Genomic DNA, 24,347 nt, shown 5'->3' on the forward strand with positions numbered 1-24,347 from the left:
CACACACACACACACACCGGTAGAATAATATCTCGTTAAGAATACAAAAAAATTTCAGAATTACTGGCTTACATACTGTGGCAGAGTGATGTTAAAATACAGCGGAAAGGCACTAATCAGATATAAAATTTCACCTCCATAATTATTAAAACATGCACAACATGGTTGTTGTCATTTGGTATTTCCAAACGAATGTACAGCTACCACAGTAGCACCAAGTCATGATAAAATTTCATTCACTATCACGCACCCTCCTTGTGCATACTATTAGTGCCCTCTCTTGACTGAAGTTTTTCTTAGCCCAAGTGCTGCATATGTGATGCTAGTGCACTAGCTGTACATTGGCAAGGAGATATCAAAGGGCAACAACAATGTTGTGCATATTTTAATTACTGTTGACTTGTTTAGGTCGTCAATATTTCCTTCTCAAGAAGAAAACATTTTATAAACATTGAAACCATGGTAAAGGTGTTTTCATAAACCTTCCATTTTGCAGTTGTTTGACGGTTTACCTTTTCTGAAAGAATACTAATAATATAATAATAGTAATAAGAATAAATAATTCCTTAAGTCATGTTTCGAGATGAATCAGTGCTACCAAAATTCTTGATAATTATTATAGAATAACTTTTTATAATAATTAAACTTCTGTGATCTACTGGTTAAATCGTACAACGCTTTTAACCATGCTTCCCTATGTCATTAATCACAATAATCAGAGCATGTTTATTACTAACTGCATTCTTTATGTTAACCAGTACTATGTGTAAAACCCAGTGCTGGCAAAACACACACAATCAAGAGGGCCTATGAGAGAATACACTTGAACTATCTCCTGACCTGGAGTTTTTACTCAGATAATAATAATGATGATGATGATGATGATGATGATAAAATCTTTACCACCACCACCACCACCAACAACAACAACAACAACAACAACAACAACAACATTATTGGCAATATGACTATTGAGCTGCATAATAGATTCTAACCTGGGAGGGAATGATGAAATTATGTGAATATTGTTTTCTTCATCTTCAGTGGGTGTCATTTGACGTAGCTAATACATGGTCAGCGAGTTACAGTTGCCCAAAAGCTAAGCTGAGTGCAAGAAACACTAAAGAGAGTGATAATACATTAAGTGAGAGAATTTTTATTAAAAAATGAGTTGCATGCCAAACCAGTGTTGCAAGGAGTAGAGTACTTAAAACAGAAATTGTACCAACTCTCAAGTTTATCTTAATTTGACTGAAATCACTTATGACTGTTTATCGCATATAATGATATTCTCTTATCTGACACTCACATTTTATTTGCCCAAGGACTTTTTTTGTTTTTTATGTTTCTCTGCTCTGTGGGAGGTGTCTCGTCAGAGATGTGGGGGAGGCTCTGCTGGCAGCGATTGAACACATTAGTCACCCCTGCCTGCAAATCATGACTTATGTCAGAATGAATTATGCCTGCCATGTGGGTTTAGAGGCCATCCTCGGTTCCTGTAAGTGGTTGACTGATTTAATGAAAACAGCTAGCCTCACTCTTGGGGTGAAACCGGAATTGTTATTCTGTAGCATCATTTGCAAAACTGATCACGGACCTCTGGTTTGGAGCCATGTGGAAGGCTTAAACCAGAGACTCAGACAATTCTGTGATGATTCTGGATGCAGATTTCTTGACCTTTGCTATCAGGTGGAGAAATGTAAGTCCCCTTCAATCTGTGAGGTGTGCGCTACATGCAGGAACTGGCTACTAGGGTAATGGAGTGTGTGCAGTGTGTACACATGGCTTTTTTTTAAGACACAGGAATCCATAAACAGGGCTGATAAGATGCGTTCCAATTCCAGGCAGGGTAGCATTCATTGTACCTGATCTGAAAATAAAAATGTTAATATACACTGAAGATCCAAAGAAACTGGTACACCTGCCTAATATCATGTAGGGCCCCCTCCTCGAGCATGCAGAAGTGCCGCAGCACAACGTGGTGTGAACTCTATTAATATCTGAAGTAGCGCTGGAGGGAATTGACACTGTGAATCCTGCAGGGTTGTCCATAAATCTGTAAGAGTATGAGGGGGTGGAGATCTCTTCTAAATAGCATGTTCCAAGGCATCCCAGAGATGCTCAATAATGTTCATGCCTGGGGAGTTTGGTGACCAGCAGAAGTGTTTAAACTCAGAAGTGTGTTCCTGGAGCCACTCTGTAACAATTCTGGATGTGTGGGGTGTAGCATTGTCCTGCTGGAATTGCCCAAGTCCGCTGGAATGCACAATGGACATGAATGGATGCAGGTGAACAGACAGAGTGCTCACGTATGTGTCACCTGTCAGAGATGTATCTAGATGTATCAGGGGTCCCACATCACTCCACCTGCGCGTGCCCCACACCATCAATGAGCCTCCACCAGCTTGAACAGTCTCCTGCTGACATGCAGTGTCCACGGGCTCATGAGATTGTCTCCATACCGGTACATGTCCAGCTGCTCAATACAATTTGAAACGAGACTCGTCCAACCAGGCAAAATGTTTCCAGTCATCAACAGTCCAATGTTGGTGCTGACGTGCAGGTGTGGCATAAAGCTTTGTGTTGTGCAGTCATCAAGGGTACACAAGTGGACCTTCAGCTCCAAAAGCCAGTATCAATGATTTTTTGTTGAATGGTTTACACGCTGACACTTGTTGATGGCCCAGCATTGAAATCTGCAGCAATTTGCAGAAGAGTTGCACTTCTGTCACATTGAACAATTCTCTTCAGTTGTTGTCGGTCCAATTCTTGCAGGATCTTTTTCCGGCTGTGGTGATGTCAGAGATTTGATGTTTTGCCAGTTTCCTGATATTCATAGTACACTTGTGAAATGGTCATATGGTAAAATCCCCACTCCATTGCTACCTCGGAGATGCTGTGTCCCATCACTTGTGCACTGACTATAACACCATGTTCAGACTCACTTAAATCTTGATAACATGCCATTGTAGCAGCAATAACCGATCTAACAACTGTGCCAGATATCTGTTGTCTTATATAGGTATAGCCGACTGCAGTGCCATTTTATGCCTGTTTACATCAGTCTGTATTTGATTACGCGTGCCTATACCAGTTTCTTTGGCGCTTCAGTGTAGTATTAGTTAAATGCAGAAGTGTCTGTGGATAGGTCCTGGAAGTAATCACACTTATAACAAAATATAACAAAAACATGTTTCCAGAATGAAACATCCCCCAGGCTGTGGCTAAGCCATGTCTCCGCAATATCCTTTCTTTCAGGAGTGCTAGTTCTGCAAGGTTCGCAGGAGAGCTTCTGTAAAGTTTGGAAGGTAGGAGACGAGATACTGGCAGAAGTAAAGCTGTGAGACCGGGCGTGAGTCGTGCTTCGGTAGCTCAGTTGGTAGAGCACTTGCCCGCGAAAGGCAAAGGTCCCGAGTTCGAGTCTCGGTTGGGCACACAGTTTTAATCTGCCAGGAAGTTTCATATCAGCGCATACTCCGCTGCAGAGTGAAAATCTCATTCTGAATACAGCATCTGTTTTGGCCATTTTGCATTCAGTCTTCTATTTGCGCATTTAGTCTTCCTCATTATTTCAGTTCCTCTTTCCAGCCCCCCAATTGTGAATGGTTTATAATGTTGGTGAAGGGCTGAAATGCTGCTCAGCTGCTCTGTTTCCATGTTCTTCTGCATAAGCTATTACTTTCAGTTTATAACTCACATCATATGGATACCTTTTATTTTTTTCCATTGTGAAACTAACTACTAACAAAAATATTGCACTTTTAGCAATAACACAAATCACTTTCAATTCAAGTTCACTGGCACCGTAGACTGCAATAATCCTTCATAGGCTACAAAGCGTTCTAGGTTTGTGATGGCAGGGCAGGAGGGAGATAGTGTTAGCAAACCTGTAAATCTCTGCATATCACGTTCGTCACATCAGTGCACTGCTGCTGCCAGTTGAATCCAGTGTTGCCAGATAGAGATAGGTTTCCTTTCGCATCAGATATATGGTCTTTTTAAGACTGGCAGGAATTTTAAATCAAACACTGTACATTTTTTATATTAATTTCGAGTAGAAGATGCACCTGAATTTTGGAGGCAGTTTTTCAAAGAAAAAAGTGTGTCTTGTAGTCCTTAAAATATGGTATAGAAGGGCATAAGAACAACCAGTTATTTTGGAAACCACAATATGATTTGAAAACCGGCTAGTTTGTGTTTTGTAGTTTTGAATGAACTACAAGAACTAATGTGGTTTTGGCTTATATAAAATGTTGCTGGTCAGAAATTCAGAAAAATACATCTTCACTATTATCTTTAAGCAGTGTGGATATCCTTGATTGCATATACGAGTGCCATATTGATTGTAGTGAATTACAGGAAATTAATAATGAATGAGTTAATTAACCAGCGCTGTATGTCATATTGTACAGAAAAATTGGGGTAGCAAAAATATGTAGTCAAAGTTTGAATCTAACTGTGGTTATGAAAACATCTGCATTGGAAATTGGCAGTTGTTCTGAAATTCACCTTTAATTATTTCTGAGGTAATTCAAAATATGTTGCCGGAAAATTGGAATGCTTAGTTTTCTGTTGGTGTGGGTCATATACTATTATGCTGATTAGCTCACAAAGTCTTTCACATATTGAACTATAGTGCTAATCAGCTGTAATTTTTAATTAATGTGCTCTATAGTCAAACTAATGGTATCAACAGAATTAGTACAATCAAAATAAGAGTCTGAATAACAAATTCCAGTGATATTAAATTTAAAAAAAAACTTGAGACCTTCAAGTAAGTGTTCCATGTCAACAGATAAATGTATTGAAAATAAGATAAAAATTAGCAAAAAATTGGTTAGTTATGGTAGCAGATAAACAACAACAGATGGGAAAAATCCACCTATTGTGTCACAGTTTCATTTCAAATTTAAAAGTAGCCAAAGCATCAAAGACAAATGGAAACAAATAAAGCCAAAATTAGTGTAAGGAGGGCCATGCATGAAGAGTTGAATGAATTTGAAAGTAAAATTCTACATACCAACTTGATAAAAAAATCCCAGGGAGTGTGGTCTTTTGCTAAATCAGTAAATGGATCAAAATCAGCTGTCTAGACACTCTGCAATCATGATGACATTGAAAAGAAGGCTGGCACAGGAAAGGCTAAAATATTAAATGTCTTTTTCCAAAATTGTTTTACGGAGGAGAGATCACACTGTACTCCTCCTTTAAACTGCCACACGAATGACAAAAGACAGGTATCACTCAACAGAGGAAAAGCCCCTGGACTTTATGGGATACCAGTTCAATGCTATGTAGAATATACGAAAGGACTTGCACCTCTTCTAGCAAGGGTGTACTGTAGGTCTATGGAGGAGTAAAACATTCCTAATTATTGGAAAAATGTACAGGTCGCTCTGTTTTCGAGAAGGGCCGTTGAACAGACATACACGACTATAGGACTATACCTCTGATGTTGGTCTCTTGAAGAATTTTGGAACATGTTTTAGGCTTGCATGTTATGATATATCTGCAGACTGAACCAACATGGGTTCTGAAAACAACAATCATGTGAAACCCAGTGGGCTCTGTTTGTCCATGAGACCCAGAAAGCATTAGATAGAGGCACACAATTAAATGCTGTGTTTCTTTATCTCTGGAAGGCATTTGATACAGTTACATAATCCTAATGAACAGAATGTGAGTGTATGGAATATCAGACCAGTTGTGTGATTGGACTGGAGAGTTTCTAGCAAACAGAGCACAGCATGTCATTCTCAATGGAGAGACGTCCTCAGACATAAAAGTAACTTCAGTTGTACCACAAGGAGTGTTATAGGACAATTACTTTTCACAATATATTTTTACAGATGATGTTATTGTGTACAGAGAAGTCGCAACACTGGAGGATTGTAGTGAAATGCAGGAAGACTTGCAGAGGACTGATGCTTATTGCAAAGAGTGGTAGTTGATCTTCAGCATGAACAAGTGTAATGTACTGCATATAATTGGACAGAAAGATCCTCTATTGTATGATTACACAATTGCAAAACAATCACTAGAAGTAGTTACTTTCACAAATTATTAAGGAGTGTGTATACAGAGTGATTTGAAGTGGACTGACAATATAAAATTAATCACAGGTAAGGCAGATGCCAGACTGTATTCCATCAACAAAGGAGTTAGCTTCCAAAACACTCATTCAACCAGTGCTTTAATATTGCTCATCAGTCTAGAACCCATACCAGAGAGAGGGGGATTGATAGAGGAAATAGGGAAGATCTAAATAACAGCATCACATTTTATTACAAGTTCATTTAGTAAATGCAAAAGTGTGACAGAGGTGCTCAGCCAACTCTAGTGACAGATACTGCAAGAGAAGTGTTCTGCATCGCAGTGTAGTTTACTGTTAAATTTTCAAGATTATAGCTTCTTGGGAGAGTCAACCAATATATTGCTTCCTCCTACATATACCTTGTGAAAAGATCGTAAAGATAGAATTGGAGAGTTTTGAGCCCACATGGAGCCTTATCAGCAGTTGTTTTTCCCACAAACCATTTGCAGCTGGAAGGGGGAAAGGGGGAAGTGACATAGGTACACAAAGTACCCTCCACCACACACTGTGAGGTGGCTTGCGGAGAATAGACGTAAATGTAGATTATGAAAGGAGTAAAGACAGCCACATGTCATATAGGTGATGCATTTTGTAGTTGATGGGTACATAAACAAGACTGAAAACCATTGCTAAGCTTTGGGCAATGTCCCCCTTCTGATGTACGAGGGTTGACTGAAAAGTAATGCTTCCACATTCGTTACTCTTCAACAGTTGGTAGCATTGGTATGTGGCAGGTATTGGATTGTTCCATTGCCTCTTCTCTACAGCTCCAGTTGGTGTGAAGCCTTAGCATTGAACGATTGTGTTATTACAGTGTAAAGTATGGAACCCTGTGCAGATGGTCAGTCAATGTGATATAAGCAACATGCAGTCATTGAATTCTTGACAGCAGAAGGTGTCACCCCAAAGGAGGTTCATCAGAGAATGAAAGCAGTTAATGGTGATCGTGTTGATGTGAGTACTGTGCGTCCTTGCGCAAGAAAGTTTAAAGATGTTGAGGTGGGAACACCTGACCTGTGTGACAAACAAAGAGATGGACTTCCTGTGACAGAAATCACCGAGTTTCACAAGCAAAATGTTGACAGATTGATTCAGGACAATCATCATATACATTCAGAGAGAAATTGCAAGCACAATCAGCATTTCACAAGAGTGTTTGGGTCACATTATTGCTTTGCTTGGCTATCGGAAGATTTGTGCACGATGGGTAGCCCGGATGCTGACTCCTGAAATGAAAGTGCATAGACTTGAAATTTGCCAGGAACTTCTCCCACATTAGGAGAATGAAGGTGATGCCTTTCTCCATTCAATTGTGACAGGAGACGAAACGTGGGTACACCATTACGACCCAGTGATGAAATGTCAGTCTATGGAATATCGACACTTGCCCCAGAAATAAATTCAGAGTGTTACATCACAATGCTGCAATCTCTGAAACGACGGCTAAAAAGTGTCGAAAGGAAAAGGGAAATGTTTTCCTGCAGCATGACAATGCCACACCACACACTTCACATGCCACCACAGTAGAACATCAGAAGCTGAATCTCGCTACCGTATGGCCTCCATGCAGTCCAGATTTAGCACCATCTGACTTCCGTCTGTTTCTGATAATGAGAGATGATCTGCGGAGACATCATTATGCTTCTGATGAAGATGGTGAGAGAACTGTGAGACTGTATTTGTGGAAACAAAGTTTCAACTTCTCCTGTGATGAATTCAGAAAACTTGTTCATCGTTGGCAGAAATGTATCCAATTGGCTAGTGATTATGTGGAAAAGTGAATATTGCTAATTAAAGATCACATTTTAAGGATTATTTCTGCATTTGATTTATTAAAATATTCCCATCCGAACGCAATTAAAGAAGGTGGAGGCATTACTTTTCATTCAACCCTCATAACAAACAAAAACACATAAACATGCATGGCTAAATTATCCTGGCTTGACTGCTTTGTGTTTGCACTATATCTGACTGGATGATGGATTGTGTTCGGTGTAATGGGTGAGAGGAGCAAGGAGATGTGGAAGGGCAGGGACAGATGGAAAGAAGGAAGGCTGACACCTAGGAAGGAAAGAACGTAAGAAAGTGGGAATAGGAATGTGTACTGGTGGACCCACATGGTTCAGGCAAAGAAAGAAGTTGTGTGTGGCACACAGAGAAGTGGAGTAGGTAGTTGGGGAAAGGGGGAAGACAGGGCAGAGGAAAAGGGAGACTGCAAAGAGAAAAGTGTGCAGGTTAATGAAGTGAAGTGGGAGACTAGGGGACAGTGGTGGAATTGAGTGTAACTGGTTATGAGAGAGGAGATAATGAAGATTGAGGCTAACTTCATGGTCACTCTGTTGAAAACAATTACTCACCCCAGTCAGCAAAGATATTTGGAGAATGTTGTAGAGAGAGAGAGAGAGAGTGAGAGTTTGTTTTCATGTACAACTTGTCTATGGGCATATCCTGTATCAATTTTACCTGGATGCAGGTATTTATGATAGACTTTCAATATGGTGGCAATTGGAAAGACCAGGGCCTTCATGACGTTGAAGATGGGAGTTCTCCAAGCACCTAGACATAATGATTTGACCGTGATGCAATACTCAGATACGTCATACACTGTTGTCACTGAGTTAGCCAATAAAAAGACATGACAACGTAACATTAACATACAGTCATTCCATTTGCCAGAGACAGAGGGAAAACTAATGCCTAAACATAGCAACTACATCTAATTCATTTAGTCACCTGTGAATTTCTTCTTACTAAGAACAAATTTACACAGATGTGGAAACTGCAAATGCATAACACAAAATGCTGTTAACGTTATGCTATGGAACTAACAGAATACTTCTATGTATCTGTATCACTTCCTCTGTGAATTATAGCTCCCTCTCAGTATTAGTGCTTCTGTTGGGCCAGAGGATACAATTTGTAAGACAATGGACTCAGTTTTGGAAGGTATGAGTTTAATGTCCTAATTTAGTCATTCTGTTCAAGAGTTTTCTGCTGTTTATCTCAACCAGTCGTGCAAATATCAGGATAGGTTCTTCAAACAAATTGTTGTCACTTTCACGCTCCCCCTATGCTCCCCCTTTATTTTTCACGGGTACTATGGCTCAGTGCGAGTCAGAACTCATCAATCAAGTGACTACATAAATGACGAATGTTGGTAATAAAAAATGGTAAAAATTTAATAATAACCCAAAACAAAAGTTTAGCATTGTTATATACATATTTTCAGCTATACTGGAAACTGATTGAAAATGAAATCTTTGTCTAGTATTCACTACAGTTTCTTTTGAACGAATCCATGCAGTAAATCATGAAGCCTATGAGGGAATTCATATAGAGGAGTGGCAGTGGTTGGACATTGAACAGCATGAAGTTCATGTATTAACATTAGAAGACATTCAGATTGCTCATTCTGGACTGTCTGTATCCTTATGAATGCACATAGGTCTCACTAAACAGGAGACAATGGGAGAGAATATAATGAAGTGTATACCCGTCCTTTTTTCCCCCTAAGGTAAGTCTTTCCGCTCCCGGGATTGGAATGACTCCTTACCCTCTCCCTTAAAACCCACATCCTTTCATCTTTCCCTCTCCTTCCCTCTTTCCTGATGAGGCAACAGTTTGTTGCGAAAGCTTGAATTTTGTGTGTATGTTTGTGTTTGTTTGTGTGTCTATCGACGTGCCAGCGCTTTCGTTTGGTAAGTCACATCATCTCTGTTTTTAGATATAAAGTAAATAAACTTTGATGTTTCATTGTTGTTGTTGTTGTTGTTGTTGTTGTTGTTGTTGTGGTGGTGGTCTTCAGTCCAGAGACTGGTTTGATGCAGCTCTCCATGCTGCTCTATCCTGTGCAAGCTTCTTCATCTCCCAGTACCTACTGCAACCTACATCCTTCTGAATCTGTTTAGTGTATTCATCTCTTGGTCTCCCTCTCCAATATTTCTACGGAATCCAAACTGATCTTCCCTGAGGTCAGCTTCTACCAGTTTTTCCATTCGTCTGTAGAGAATACGCATGAGTATTTTGCATCCGTGACTTATTAAACTGATTGTTTGGTAATTTTCACATCTGTCAGCACCTGCTTTCTTTGGGATAGGAATTATTACATTCTTCTTGAAGTCTGAGGGTATTTCGCCTGTCTCATACATCTTGCTCACCCGATGGTAGAGTTTTGTCAGGACTGGCTCTCCCAAGGCCGTCAGTAGTTCTAATGGAATGTTGTCTACTCCAGGGGCCTTGTTTCAACTCAGGTCTTTCAGTGCTCTGTCAAACTCTTCACGCAGTATCGTATCTCCCATTTCATCTTCATCTACATCCTCTTCCATTTCCATAATATTGTCCTCAAGTACATTGCCCTTGTATAGGCCCTCTATATACTCCCTCCACCTTTCTGCTTTCCCTTCTTTGCTTAGAACTGGGTTTCCATCTGAGCTCTTGATATTCATACAAGTGGTTCTCTTTTCTCCAAAGGTCTCTTTAAAACCTGGTTCCTAAATCTCTGTCTTACCATTATGTAATCTATCTGAAACCTGTCAGTATCTCCAGGCTTCTTCCATGTATACAACCTTCTTTTATGATTCTTGAACCAAGTGTTAGCTATGATTAAGTTGTGCTCTGTGCAAAATTCTATCAGTCGGCTTCCTCTTTCATTTCTTAGCCCCAATCCATATTCACCTACTACGTTTCCTTCTCTCCCTTTTCCTACTACCGAATTCCAGTCACCCATGACTATTAAATTTTCGTCTCCCTTCACTATCTGAATAATTTCTTTTATTTCGTCATACATTTCTTCAATTTCTTTGTTATCTGCAGAGCTAGTTGGCATATAAACTTGTACTACTGTAGTAGGCATGGGCTTCGTGTCTGTCTTGACCACAATAATGCATTCATTATGCTGTTTGTAGTAGCTTACCTGCACTCCTATTTTTTATTCATTATTAAACCGACTCCTGCATTACCACTATTTGATTTTGTATTTATAACCCTATATTCACCTGACCAGAAGTCTTGTTCCTCCTGCCACCGAACTTCACTAATTCCCACTATATCTAACTTTAACCTATCCATTTCCCTTTTTAAATTTTCTAACCTACCTGCCCGATTAAGGGATCTGACATTCCACACTCCGATCCGTAGAATGCCAGTTTTCTTTCTCCTGATAACGACGTCCTCTTGAGTAGTCCCCGCCCGGAGATCCGAATGGGGGACTATTTTATCTCTGGAATATTTTACCCAAGAGGACACCATCATCATATAATCATTTAGTAAAGCTGCATGCCCTCGGGAAAAATTACGGCCGTAGTTTCCCCTTGCTTTCAGCCGTTCGCAGTACCAGCACAGCAAGGCTGTTTTGGTTAGTGTTACAAGGCCAGATCAGTCAATCATCCAGACTGTTGCCCCTGCAACTACTGAAAAGGCTGCTGCCCCTCTTCAGGAACCACACGCTCGTCTGGCCTCTCAACAGACACCCCTCCGTTGTGGTTGCACCTGCGGTATGGCTATCTGTATCGCTGAGGCACACAAGCCTCCCCACCAACGGCAAGGTCCATGGTTCTTGTTAGTATAACTTATTCACATAGTGAAGACATTGGCACTCACAGTCTGCATAAAAGTGTGAGTGTGACAATTTCCAGAAGGCTTCTCATACATTTTCAGTCTCAATAATTTAAAATGCTTGGCTTCACTGATTATTTGAAGTTCATGGAATAAAAATAAAAGAAAAAGATACTTGATTTTTATGAAAGTACTGTATTGAGAACTGAGTTGCGCTTTGTTGCAGTTAAGTGACATTCTGTTCTCTGTTAAGTCATGAGCTGATATTATCCATTACCCTATTACTTAAACACATACATTATATCTGTCATCCTTCACAGTGGCACTTGAGCCATCTACAAATATAAAAATTGTTGAATCATCTGTTCTGTTTAATGACAAGTCAGTGACATATATAAAATAGTACAGTGGACCTAGAACAAAACCCTAAGCCTCACCAGCTTCACACGACTTCATTCAGATTCACATTCATTTCCCATTTGTTGGCACTACAGAACAACCTTATGCTTAATGTTTGATAGTTAGAAAAAGAACCATTGGTGAATTTTTCTTTATACAATGATTCTCCAGACTGTTTTCGTCAGGTCAAAGAAGGAACCTCAACTTATTATCTAGTTCTGCAGTTGCCTAACAACTCAAAAGAATAAGTTACATTTCTGTTGTTGCTCCGCTCGTGAAGCCTTACTGCAAATTATGTGAGATATGTTACTGTTACCACTCTTTTACATGTAGCCATTTCAAAGGCTTTGAAACACTGGTAGTATAAGGGGCTCATTCTGTAATTGTCTACCTTATCAGTACCTCTCTTTTTGTGAAGTGGTTTTACTTCAGAATATTTTAAAGTCTGGAAACAGACCCTTTGTCAAACACCTTCATAAGCATACTTGATGTTTCATCGTATTCATTTGAGTTTTTACTTTTCAGTGATTCCTGCAAATGTATGTCACATAACTGTGTAGGCATACCAGCTTGTAAAAGTTTTCATGCAACACATTATCAATGAAACCTTAATTTTACTTGCCAATTATCAACTGGAGATGGTTATTAAATATTGTGCACAGCTTAGGTAGATCACCAGTGACATGTTCCCATAAGAGAGTTCACAACTTATAATAGTGTTTTAATTTTGCTTTGAGAGCTTTTCCTATGCTCCTGGAATTATGCAAGGGTTCATGAGTGTTCTAAAGTATTATCTGCAGTGAAATCATGTAACTGAGCTGTGACTGTTTTTTGTACCATAATAGTTCTCCACTTCATACACTACATTCTGATACGATCGGTTATCCAAACTGGTAGCTTATCTTTGTACAATCTGAACTTGGATTCATCTGTAACAATCCTGATACAGGTATAGTGTAAACCCTTATCCTCCTTTCCTTCATACCTTTGTCAAAGCGACAGTATGTTGGAGACAGGAATGGGCTCTCTTAAACATAGTTAACCCTTGTACTCAGTCTGTCTTTGGTTTACGCAATATATCACAACCATTGTTTGTTAAGTCTTAGACCTCTCATCTCTAACCTCCCACCCCACCCCATTCCCAATCCCTCTGCGCCCTTCTATTGTTCTTAGGATTCTGCTCTAAAAAATAATACTTGTTATTTTTAATACTTTTTAATATAATTTATTTTCAAACATTTATTGATAAACTGTTTATGATCTCTTTCCCTAATAACACTCACACCATTCTTTTGTCATTTCTTTCTGATAATGTATTACAAAAGATTTTTAGCAACTTGTGTGTGTGTGTGTGTGTGTGTGTGTGTGTGTGTGTGTGTGTGTGTGTGTGTGTGAGTGAGAGAGAGAGAGAGAGAGAGAGAGAGAGAGAAGAAGAAGAAGAAGAAGAAGAAGATGTATGTTATTAAATCAACAGCATTTGCTCTGTTATTTTCATAGTGTGTAGCTTTAAGAATGTTAGTGTATACGGTAAGACACTTGCAGGTACAGCATGCTTGCTTTACTTCAGTATATTCCATCATTGCAACTTAACTGAAAAGTCACTCATGGTTATAGGTACTGCGTGCTGAGAGTCTTCCATCCAATGTTCTGCCTATGCGCACATTTGGCTATTCTTTGAGTGGTGGCCTAGACTTGGATCAGAATGGATATCCTGATCTGCTGATAGGTGCTTATGAGCAAGATAGCATTGTACTGCTACGTTCACGGCCTATCATTGACATTGTTACAACTGTTGAACCTGAACGGAACTTGCGCAGTATTGACCCTAATCATCTTGGCTGTAAGCGATACCCAGATGCTAACAATACCTGGTAAGATTTATTTTTATGCTTTATGAAGGTTTTAAGGTGGAAATATAGGAATTTACTAACATTGTAAGTGTACATTATATGATGTGCTTGAGAGTATTCTGAAATGGTAGACTGTGTTTATTTTTTCCAGCTTCACCTTCCGAACATGTTGTACTATAAAATCATTGGTCAAAAATTTTAGTCGAGGGACTCAAAGTGTAACACTCAATTATGCTATAGAAGCGGAAACATTTAACAACAGGAAGAAATTTTCACGTGTGTATTTTGCCCCTGGAAGTTCCAAAAAATCAAATGTAAAGAAGAGACAAATTGTACTGAAACCAGATCTGTCCCATAAGGGTGATCTCAGACATTGTGAAGAGGAAACTGTCTTCATCAAGGTGAGTTTACATAAGTAGCGAGTTGTAAGGTTTTCTTTCTGAAACAATAAACTGATGAAGGCTTCTGAAATAGTATGTGTTTCTAAAACAATTTTTGTACTTAAAAGAGATAAATAAACTAAAAATGTTTGTAATATGGATAAACACCGAGTGTCAGAAGAAAGAGTCCCGTGAATTTCTTAGGACTGTATGGCTACATTGTCCTGGATGATTGTGTTGTGCCAACACTACAGCTCATATGGCCGGGGACGTATGGATTGTTTCCTGGGGCAAGACACAGGTGCAAGACCTATCCGATGTGCCCACACAGCACGTCTTACTCCAGTACCAATACTTGGTTATTCTATGCTGTCAGAGACAGGGCCACCTGTGAAAGCAGTCATGTCATATACTAGATATGCTGCAATTTTTGCACAGTGTTTAATGTGGGTATGACCACCAACCAGCTGTCTACCTGAATGAATGATCACAGCCACATTGTGACCAAGGGTGAAGTTGATCTCCCAGTGATAAAACATGCGATTGATCATAATTGCTAGATTTCAGTGGCTGCTACACAGCTTGTGCCATGGGATCCTCTCCCACAATGCTAGCTTCTCTGAATTACTAAAGGGGTCACCCTTGCAACATTGGAGGCAGTTCTGTAATCCTCCTGGCCTCAATCTCTGCTATCCCCTGTCTCACACCTACCTCCATCCCTGATTCATGACCCTAACTTTCTTCTTCTGTTCTAACCAAATTTCCTCACAAATCAACTCCTCTTTGTCATTGTGCACTACACACAACTGCCCCTCCCTGCAGTCAGAATGAACTCATTATTGTCACATTCCTATCCTGTACACCTTTTGCCTTTCCCTTTAATTGTCAGCCATTCTTTCCGACCCTTTCTCCTGCCCCTCACCCCATTTCTCCCCTCGTGCAGTCCAACTGACACACTCTATCTCCTAAGCTGAGCTGCAATGCCTGCATGCAATGTAGTCTGCTGGGAAAATGTGACAGGTGTGTGTGTGTGTGTGTGTGTGTGTGTGTGTGTGTGTGTGTGTGTGTGTGTGTGTGTGTGTGTGTGTGTGTGTGTGGGCACGCGCGCACATGCGTGTGCATTTTCAATGAAGGCCTAGTTGGTCAAAAGCTCACTTTCTGACAGTCTTTTCATTGGATCTATCTGTGACTCAGCATATCCTATGTATGGTGTGTAGCACCTATTATTTTCACTTGTGCTTACCCAGGCAAAGTTAACAAGAAAGTCAGCTTTTCTTTTGTGTGTGTGTATGGGGGGGGGGGGGGGGGATACTGGCTGCTACTTTCTCATTTATAATAATAATGTGCTGTTTATATGGTTCTGTAACTTTAATAGCTATACTGAAGACATTAGACTTGAATTGTCATATGAATCTTCCTACTGACTTGGGAGGTGTGACCACTATCCATTCATCGGATCTAGGCCTAAAAAGATAACAGCTGCAAACTGTAACTCATAGTTTTGTTCACCTAACATTTTGCAGATTGTATAGGTTGTAAAACAACTATCCATTTGAAAGTAGTTCTGACATTCCTTGCAATGGTTCCCTTTTCTGATGAATCTAACACCGGATCTGTTTTTATCCATTTTGATAGAAATAAATCCTGCCAATTGTTGAGTTACAAAAATTTTTCAATTAAAGCTAGTGGTCATGGGGTTTCTATATATGATTATTTTGTCAAAACAGTTCATAAATTAGAGTTTTTAAGTGTTTGTGGTGACATACAATTTTAAATTATCGCTAAATGCCTAGATATCTCATTAACAGAATAGACAGAAAAAAGTTATAAAATGATTTTAGGGGGCATCTTGAACTAAATAATTTAATTAACAGATGTTATTTGAAAAGTGATAAGTTTACTGCTGTAAAAGCAGAGATTAGGGTAACGCACATCTATGGCACGACTATAGTGAAGCCTACAGCTAAATGAGATTGATGAGCGAGACTCAAGAACTGATTGAGTGATGTCTTTGTTAGCATACCATAATAATTTATCAGAAAAATTTCATATAATTTATAACTTCAACATCATTAAAGGACACAAGTTAACGAGCTGCACTGATGCAAGGTATTTCTCACTATTTGACTATCTCTTAGGTTCAAGTGTGCTACTACAAAAGCTCAAAAATTAAATCCTAATAAATCCAAATTTGTAAATAGCAAAATCCAGACAATTAATTTTAGTGACTGTAGGAGCACTTCAGTAATGAAACATTATTTCTAAGACCATTGACAATGTAAATGTGGCAACTACTATTTACTATTGAAATAACTGTAGATTACATTTTTCTGAACTTGTCATCTAATTTGTTTTACCGTTTTGCAAGCTTAGTAGAGTAATTATTATGGTTGTAGGTGACAAATTAATTTCTGCATCTCATTAATTAATTATCATTACATGCCCTCCAGTTACCATGTAATTTTATCCTTTATACAATGAAGTTATGAATTCTAATAACTGTTCAGAAGTTACTTATAAAACATATCATATTGCAGGAAAATACACGTGACATTCAGTCTCCAATCAGCTTCCGCCTAGCATATACTCTTGTACAAAGAGAACCAAGACAAGCAGAAGAAGGTCAGCCACTACCTACAATTGACAGCTTTCCCATTCTGAATCAACAAGAGGCCTCAAAAGTGATTCATGCAACATTTCAAAAGGATTGTGGTGACAATGACATCTGTGAGAGTGAACTTGTTGTGGATGCAAGACCAGTTCTCACACAAAGTAATTTATATTTCAGTTCTTAATTTATTTAATTTGAAGGAAATAATATTTTCTATTTCCATCCAGTGTAACACCAGCTATTTTCTATTTACATTCTGTGCAGATGAAAAGAATATGATTGAATATTTGTTTCTAGTGCTATACAACATTTTTGGTGTTTTTTTTATTATTTTTATTTTCTATTTTTTTCATATCAATTGGCTATGTGTGTGTATATGAATTATGCAATCATATCAGATCATGAAATGACACTTCAAAACAATAGTTCTCCCTACATAAAGACAGATACATGTATACTGATAACACATCTATATATAGTAAAGCGTGTAATTGCCACAAAGACAGAATATGAAAATGTTTACAGAATTTCCAGTTTTCAGAAACGTTGCTTCACCCTTAATGTTTCTTTATCATGCATTGCCAGACTGAGGCTTTGAATATCCGTTGGAATAGTCATTTGCTTCCAATGGGAAATAAAGCTGTAAACAATGTGACTTGAACTCTAATTTAGTATTCAGTGTTAATAAATGAGGAGACTTCACAGTACAATGAAAGTTAAAGTTTGGAAGCACCACACTTGTTCACATTTGTGTGTCACCAGTGAGTTTTATTTATAAAGGAAATAAAGATGAGTAATACACCAGCATGAAAAGTGATTGCTGCTCTGCATTTTGCTTAGAAGATGAATTATTTCATCTTTTGCAGTGAGTGGCTTCCCCATCTACTGAAAGGAAAGAGGGGAAAGTGAAAGAAGTTTCTCTATGTGTGGCATTTTTGGATAACAGTCTTTCATTCTTTGACTTCCTCCCAGGGGTTTGGCTCTTTGGCGGGTTTGTACTTTGGCTACTATGGGGGTCCAGCCTTTGCAGCATCTTTTCCATTCAGTACTGCTTGTCTGTCTTCTTACTATTCTTTTTCTCCTCACTTGAGGAACATGTCTGGAATGTTATGGGGAATGTGTTCTGCATTTTCAGTAGCCAACATCGGAACAATCTCTCCACTGTTTTTCATTCCTTTTTTCTTTCTTCATTCTCCTTGCCATATCCTTCCTCTGCTTTAGTGTTTGAGGTTCCTCTTTTTCCTCTTCCTCTCTGTGCACTCTTGAAGGCTGGTCCATGCATCAGATGTGTAACAGGTGACTGGGTAATGGGTAATTCCCAGCCTCAGGTCAACAGGTAGGGTTTGCACATACCACCTGATACAGGCCTGGCCCAGGGAGAGGTGATTACCTGAGCTGCTACCTTCCCAAATTGCCAATTGGACCCTCTGTCAGGTGTTTGTATGAATTTCTGATGGCACAATTGATTTCATCCACTGTCTTTACATCTTGAACCTTTTGCTCTTCTGTTTGTTGAAACTACAAAATCCCTGGGGATCATGCCCAATAGGAAACTTTCTTAGTCCTCCTGTGTGTCTTACCTAGTCGCCCACTGTACGCAGTCCCTCAATGTCCTACGCCTCTTCAGTGGTACTTCCTTGTGAGCGGATCAGACAACTCTCTACTGTTTTTACTGTTCCCTCATCTGTTTGGTGTTTCATTTATGCATCTGCATGTCCATCCATCCTACACCATCTGTACAATCCACCATCATGGCATCCATTTGGCCATTTACACTAACCCAGTTGAGAGTCTGTATGCAGAAGGGGCCGAACTGTCATTGTCATACCACCATGATTTTCTCCTCAGAAGATACACATACCATTTGTGTGCCATGCCTGCCACCTATCCTAAGCCGCCTCCTTCAATGACTTCTTTGATTGCCAGTATGAAGTGTGTCCCTCTTCTCTGTTACCTCCTGGAGTTTTCTTTCAGCTTTTGCTCCGGCAGCTTAACTTCATGCTACCTGCCATGTTCCTGATGTGTGTCAAACCTTCACCACCTTGGCTTCATGTGGTAGCACATGTTCACTTACAGAACTTTGCGATAGTAACTTTGTGTACACTGATGGCTCTCGGACTGACCTTGGTTTCGGGTGTGCTATCATCACTGGCACCGACGATTTTTGGTATTGCCTTCTGGGACACTGCTCAGTATTTACAGCGGAGCTCTTCACCCTGTATCAGGCCATGCAGTACATCTGGTGACACAGGCTTTTCAATTTTCATCTGCTCCAAATCTCTCAGTGCCCTTCAGAGTTTCTGTGTGCTGTACACCATCCGTCCCTTAGTGCAACGGACCCAGGAAAGCTTTCACTTGCTCACTTTTGATGAAGCCACTGTGATGTTTATGTGGGTCCCTGGTCACATTGGTCTGACAGAAAACGAGGCCTCTGATGTGGCTGCCAAGGCGGCAGTCCTCACACATCGGCCCTCTTGCCATGAGGATATCATTTTTGCTAGGTTGCATATTGGGCATTGTCTTTTTAGCCATCACCATTTATTAAGTGATGATCCCCCACCACTTTGTACTCATTACGCTCTACCTTTAACGATTTTCCATTTATTGATGGAGTGCCCATTATGACTTATGTTCTCATTTATGTTTGTTGTCTGAGTTATTGTCCGTTTAGCAAACGATCGTGGGCTGTCAACTGCAGTATGGCAAAGGACATTTAATCTTTGGTTCAGGACCTCCATTCTCTCTATGGCATATAGAGATGCTGGCAATCTTGGTGGATTTTCTCACAATGAGCCAAACATCATCTTCACAGTCAATATCAACTAAATGTAAACAGAGTGAGGCTCTTGATTCAAAGAACCCCTCAGCTGCTGCACGGTTCTCATGGTTTCATGTATTGAAGACCGTCAGTCGTTTGCTGTGGTGAATCCATTTATTATTCAGAAAGGTGTTGGTACAGTTGCCGCCCCTGTGAAGTCCTGCTCTCATTTATTCCATGGCACTTTGCTTTTGGAGACTACTTCTGATTCTCAAGCACAACAACTGCTTGCAGCTTTACCCCTTCGTGGCTGTCCTGTTCATGCTGAGGCCCATGGGATGTTGAATCCTTCCCGTGGTTTATTTACACTAGGCTGTTCGATGGTCTGACCAAGGCAGAAATCCAAATGTATCTCTCTCATCAGGATGTCATTGCAGTTCATCGACTGATGAAAAAAGTAAATGCATCCTTAGTGCCCACACAGATTCTTCTTCTCACTTTTGACAGAGTGGTGCTTCCATCAAAGATCACAGCAGGCTATGGAGTTATCACAGTGCAATCGTATGTTCCAAAACCAATATGCTGCTACCGGAGTCATCATTACAACCCCACTTGAATGTCCTGTTGACACCTGGCTAAATGTGTAACCTGTGGTAGGGATGCTCATGAGGGCAATTGTCCACCTCCTTCTCCCTGCTGTATCAATTGCAATAGTGACCATGCAGCCTCCTCCTGAGATTGTCCCCTCTATCTCAATGAGCGGACCATCCAGGAGATCTGGGTGAAGGAAAAAGGGCCTTATCCTGTTGCTCACAAGTTTTTGGCTAGTTGGAAACCCTGCTTTCTACCATCGGGCTCTTACAGTACTGCTCTTGCTACGTCTTGCTCCTGAGGACAGCATTCCATCTCATGGTGGGTCTCGCTGTTCATCTGGGATGACATTCATAGTCAACCCATCTCCCTGACTACCCAGCTTCAAGCTGTTACAGTCTGCATTTTCCTTCCTCACTTCACCTTTTCCCTTTGTGCCATTTACATCCTTCCATCATTGTGTCACCAGGGCAGACTTCCTCCAGCTTCTGGGACAACTCCCTCACCCCTTTCTGCTGCTTGGTGACTCTAATGTGCACCATCCCCTTTGGGGTTCTATCAGAGCCTGTCTGAGAGATACACCTCTTGGCTGACCTTCTCAGTCAACTTAATCTCATTTGTCTTACTACGGGAGCACCCACATTCCGTTCAGGTTCCTCGCACACCTATTCCCGTTTGGACCTCTCCTTCTGCACTGCCCAGCATGCCTGTTGTCTTCAGGGGTCCATTCTCTCCGACATTTACTTGAGCCACCATTTCCCGTGTGCTGTCTCCTACCCCCACCTACGTGCACACCCATGTGACAGCTTTCTGGGGCCAACTGGAGGCTTTACTCCACCCTGGCAACCTTCAATGAACAACATTTCCCCAGTTTTGATGGTCAGGTAGAATATCTCACAAATATTATCCTTACTGCTGCAGAACATTCCATTCCTTGCACTACTTCTTTAGTGCCCTGGCCGTTGGTGGACTGAGGCATGCCACAACGCAATTTGCACATGGAGAGAGGCTCTCTGCGTTTTTAACCATCATCCTAAAATGGCAAACTGCATTTATTATAAACAGTTGCATACACAGCGTCATTGCGTTCTTCAAGATAGCAAAAAAGCTAGCTGTATTTCATTTACTAGTTTTTTAAATAGTTCCGCTCCATCTTCCATTGTGTAGGCCAACCTACGATGGCTCTCTGGGACGAAGGTCCTTTCCTCAATTTCCAGCCTGACCAAAGCAGATGATGTCATAGTGGAACCTGTTGCTATCTCCAACACCTTGGGTAGCTATTTTGCGGAGGTTTTGAGCTCCACCCACTATCACCCTGCCTTTCTCCATTGGAAATGAGTGTAAGAGGCCCAGGTGATATCCTTCTCTTTTCAGAATCATGAGTGCTACAATATTGCCTTTATTATGAGAGAGCTAGATCATGCTCTCACTTCATCCTGATCCTCCACCCCAGGGATGGGCAATGTTCACATTCAGATGTTGCAAAACCTTTCTCTTGCAGGCAAGCATATTCTCCATCATACATACAATCGCACGGGGTAGCAGGCATGTTTCCCAGATGCTGGCGTGAAGCCACTCTCATCCCCATACCTAAGCACAGTAAGGACAAACACCCTTCTAACTACTGCCCCAATTATCTTACAAGCTGTGTTTGCAAAGTGATGGAATGTATGATTCACGGCCAGCTGGTATGGTGGCTCGAGTCTCACAATTTACTAGCCACCACACAGTGTGGATTTCGAGCATGCCATTCTGCAGTTGATCACACTGTCACTTTGTCAACCAATGGTTTTCTACAGAAATACCAGTCTGTGGCTGCGTTTTTCGATTTGGAGAAAGCCTAAGACACCTGCTGGAGGAATCGTATCCTCCGTACTCTCTACATGTTGGGCTTCCATGGCCACATGCCCTGTTTCCTTCAGGAATTTTTAAAAGACCGAGTTTTCAAGGTATGTGTGGGTTCTGCCTTGTTGGACGTCTTCATCCAGGAAAACAGTGTGCCTCAGGGTTCCATCCTGAACACCATTTCTGGCTCCCTGTTCATTGACAATTTTGCCATCTGTTGCAGGTCTCCGTGGACTTGTCTCCTTGAGCGGCATCTTCAGCATTGTCTTGATTGTCTTTACTTCTGGAGCATCAACAATGGATCTTTCCCCACTCTCCTTCTGTTGATTGGACTTAACATGTAGTAGTTTTGAACTCCGTTTTCATCTTTGTGTTCTACAGTTCTGACTTGGGCGCATATGACTCTTGTAGTTTTTGCACCCTAAAACAAAACAAAACAAACGAACATCCTTCACCTTATCAGCTATATACTGACACACAGCTACTTTTACTTTGGGGGCAAGGTATACAAACTAATCCTTGGCACAGCCACGGGCACCCACATGGCACCCTCCTACGCCCAAATTTTTATCAGCCGTCTATAGCAACCATCCTAGCCTCCCAAAACCACAAACCCCTTGTCTGGTCCAGGTTCATTGGACTCATGGCCAAGACACCCTATCATCATTCCTCCATAACCTGAACATCTTCTCTCGCATCTGATTTACCAGCTTATCCGCAACTCAGTGGGCCACCTTCCTCAATGTTGATATCCACCTCTCTGATGGTTCCATCCACTCCTCTGTTTGCATTAAACCCACTAATACCAATAGTACCTGCATTTTGACAGCTGTCATCCCTTCCACACTGATAAATCGCTCCTATACAGCATGGCAACAGTATGCTGAAGGTCCCACAAGGGACTTCCCACAGAGGCACTCACCCCCCACCCCCATTCCACCGCCCTCTCAAACATAGTCCACAAACAGATTTCTCATGCCACATCCTCACTCAACCTAAATCCCCCCTACCACCACCAATAATCAGCTTTGAAGGGCACCCCTGTCATCTTCCAATATATCTGTGCACTGAAACAGCTAAAATATACCCTTTGCCAAGGCTTTGAATATCTATCATCCTGCATGGAAATGGACATCCTACCCAAGATCCTTCCTACTCTCCTGAAGTGGTACTCTGCCACCCACCCAACCTACATAACATTCTGCTCCATCCCTATACCACTCCCAACCCCTTGTCCAGTTGCAAGATCTGACCAATCCACCTGTCCAGCACTTCCTACTCCAGTTCTGTCAAAAGCTTATCCTACCCCATCAGAAGCAGGACCACCTATGATGGCGAATTCCACTGCAATCCTTGCACAGGTTTTTATGTCGATATGACAACCAACTAGCTGTCCACCAGGATGAATGGCCACAATCAAACTGTGCCCAAGAACAAAGTACGCCAGCCAGTGGCACAACATGCAGACGAAAACAGCATATTCGATTCCAATGGCTGAGTCATAACTCGCACCACCTGGATACTTCCGTCCACCACCAGCTTTTCTGAACTAAGCATATGCGAGTTATCCTTGCAACATATCTTCCACTCTCAAACCTTCCTGGCCTCAATCTCTGTTAAACCACTGCCCTACACCTTCCATCTCACTGTTTCCCCTTTCTCTGCTCTGTCAACCCCTCCTGATTCAAGTCCCCGAGTCACTTTTGTGCACCATATCCCACTAGCTCCAGTACCTATGCACCACTTTTGTGTGTGTGTGTGTGTGTGTGTGTATGTGTGTGTGTGTGTGTGTGTGTGTGTGTGTGTGAGAGAGAGAGAGAGAGAGAGAGAGAGAGAGAGAGAGAGTGGGGAGAGGATTTATTCTGAAAGTTACTAATTTTCTTTATCTTTTGTGTGTGCATGTGACAATGAATAATTGCTTCTGCTATTCAGTGAGTGGTCTCCTTCACTCCTGAATATTTAATTTCTAAATACACAATTTACACCACCCGCTCATTTTGTTACAATGTTAATTTCTTTACATTTTCTGTTTCAGGGGAATCAGGTGCATGGGACTTAACCCTTGGGCGAGATCAGGAGATGAAATTAGATATACAAGTGAATAACTACAGGGAATCTGCTTATGAGGCACAACTATTTATATCTCACCCTGCAAGTCTCAGCTACATTGGACACAAAACTGAAGTAATGATGATTACAACCTAAGAAATAATATCATTTTTAATTATTTTGTATTTTAATGCCTAAGTTTATTTTCTTCTTTCTT

General features: G+C 40.8%; 1 protein-coding gene across 3 annotated transcripts in view; it reads left to right on the forward strand.

Annotated features, from left to right (window-relative positions):
• Positions 1-24,347, forward strand: part of LOC126253283 (integrin alpha-PS1) — a 618,322-nt gene that overhangs the window by 543,404 nt on the left and 50,571 nt on the right. For all 3 annotated transcript variants that reach the window (XM_049954507.1, XM_049954508.1, XM_049954509.1), the window contains 4 exons: positions 13,661-13,917; positions 14,048-14,297; positions 16,814-17,048; positions 24,117-24,265. In XM_049954507.1, coding sequence (XP_049810464.1) covers positions 13,661-13,917; positions 14,048-14,297; positions 16,814-17,048; positions 24,117-24,265 — 891 coding nt within the window. The remainder of the gene's footprint in view (positions 1-13,660; positions 13,918-14,047; positions 14,298-16,813; positions 17,049-24,116; positions 24,266-24,347) is intronic.

This window comes from Schistocerca nitens, chromosome 4, assembly GCF_023898315.1.
Source record: "Schistocerca nitens isolate TAMUIC-IGC-003100 chromosome 4, iqSchNite1.1, whole genome shotgun sequence".
Taxonomy (NCBI): domain Eukaryota; kingdom Metazoa; phylum Arthropoda; class Insecta; order Orthoptera; family Acrididae; genus Schistocerca; species Schistocerca nitens.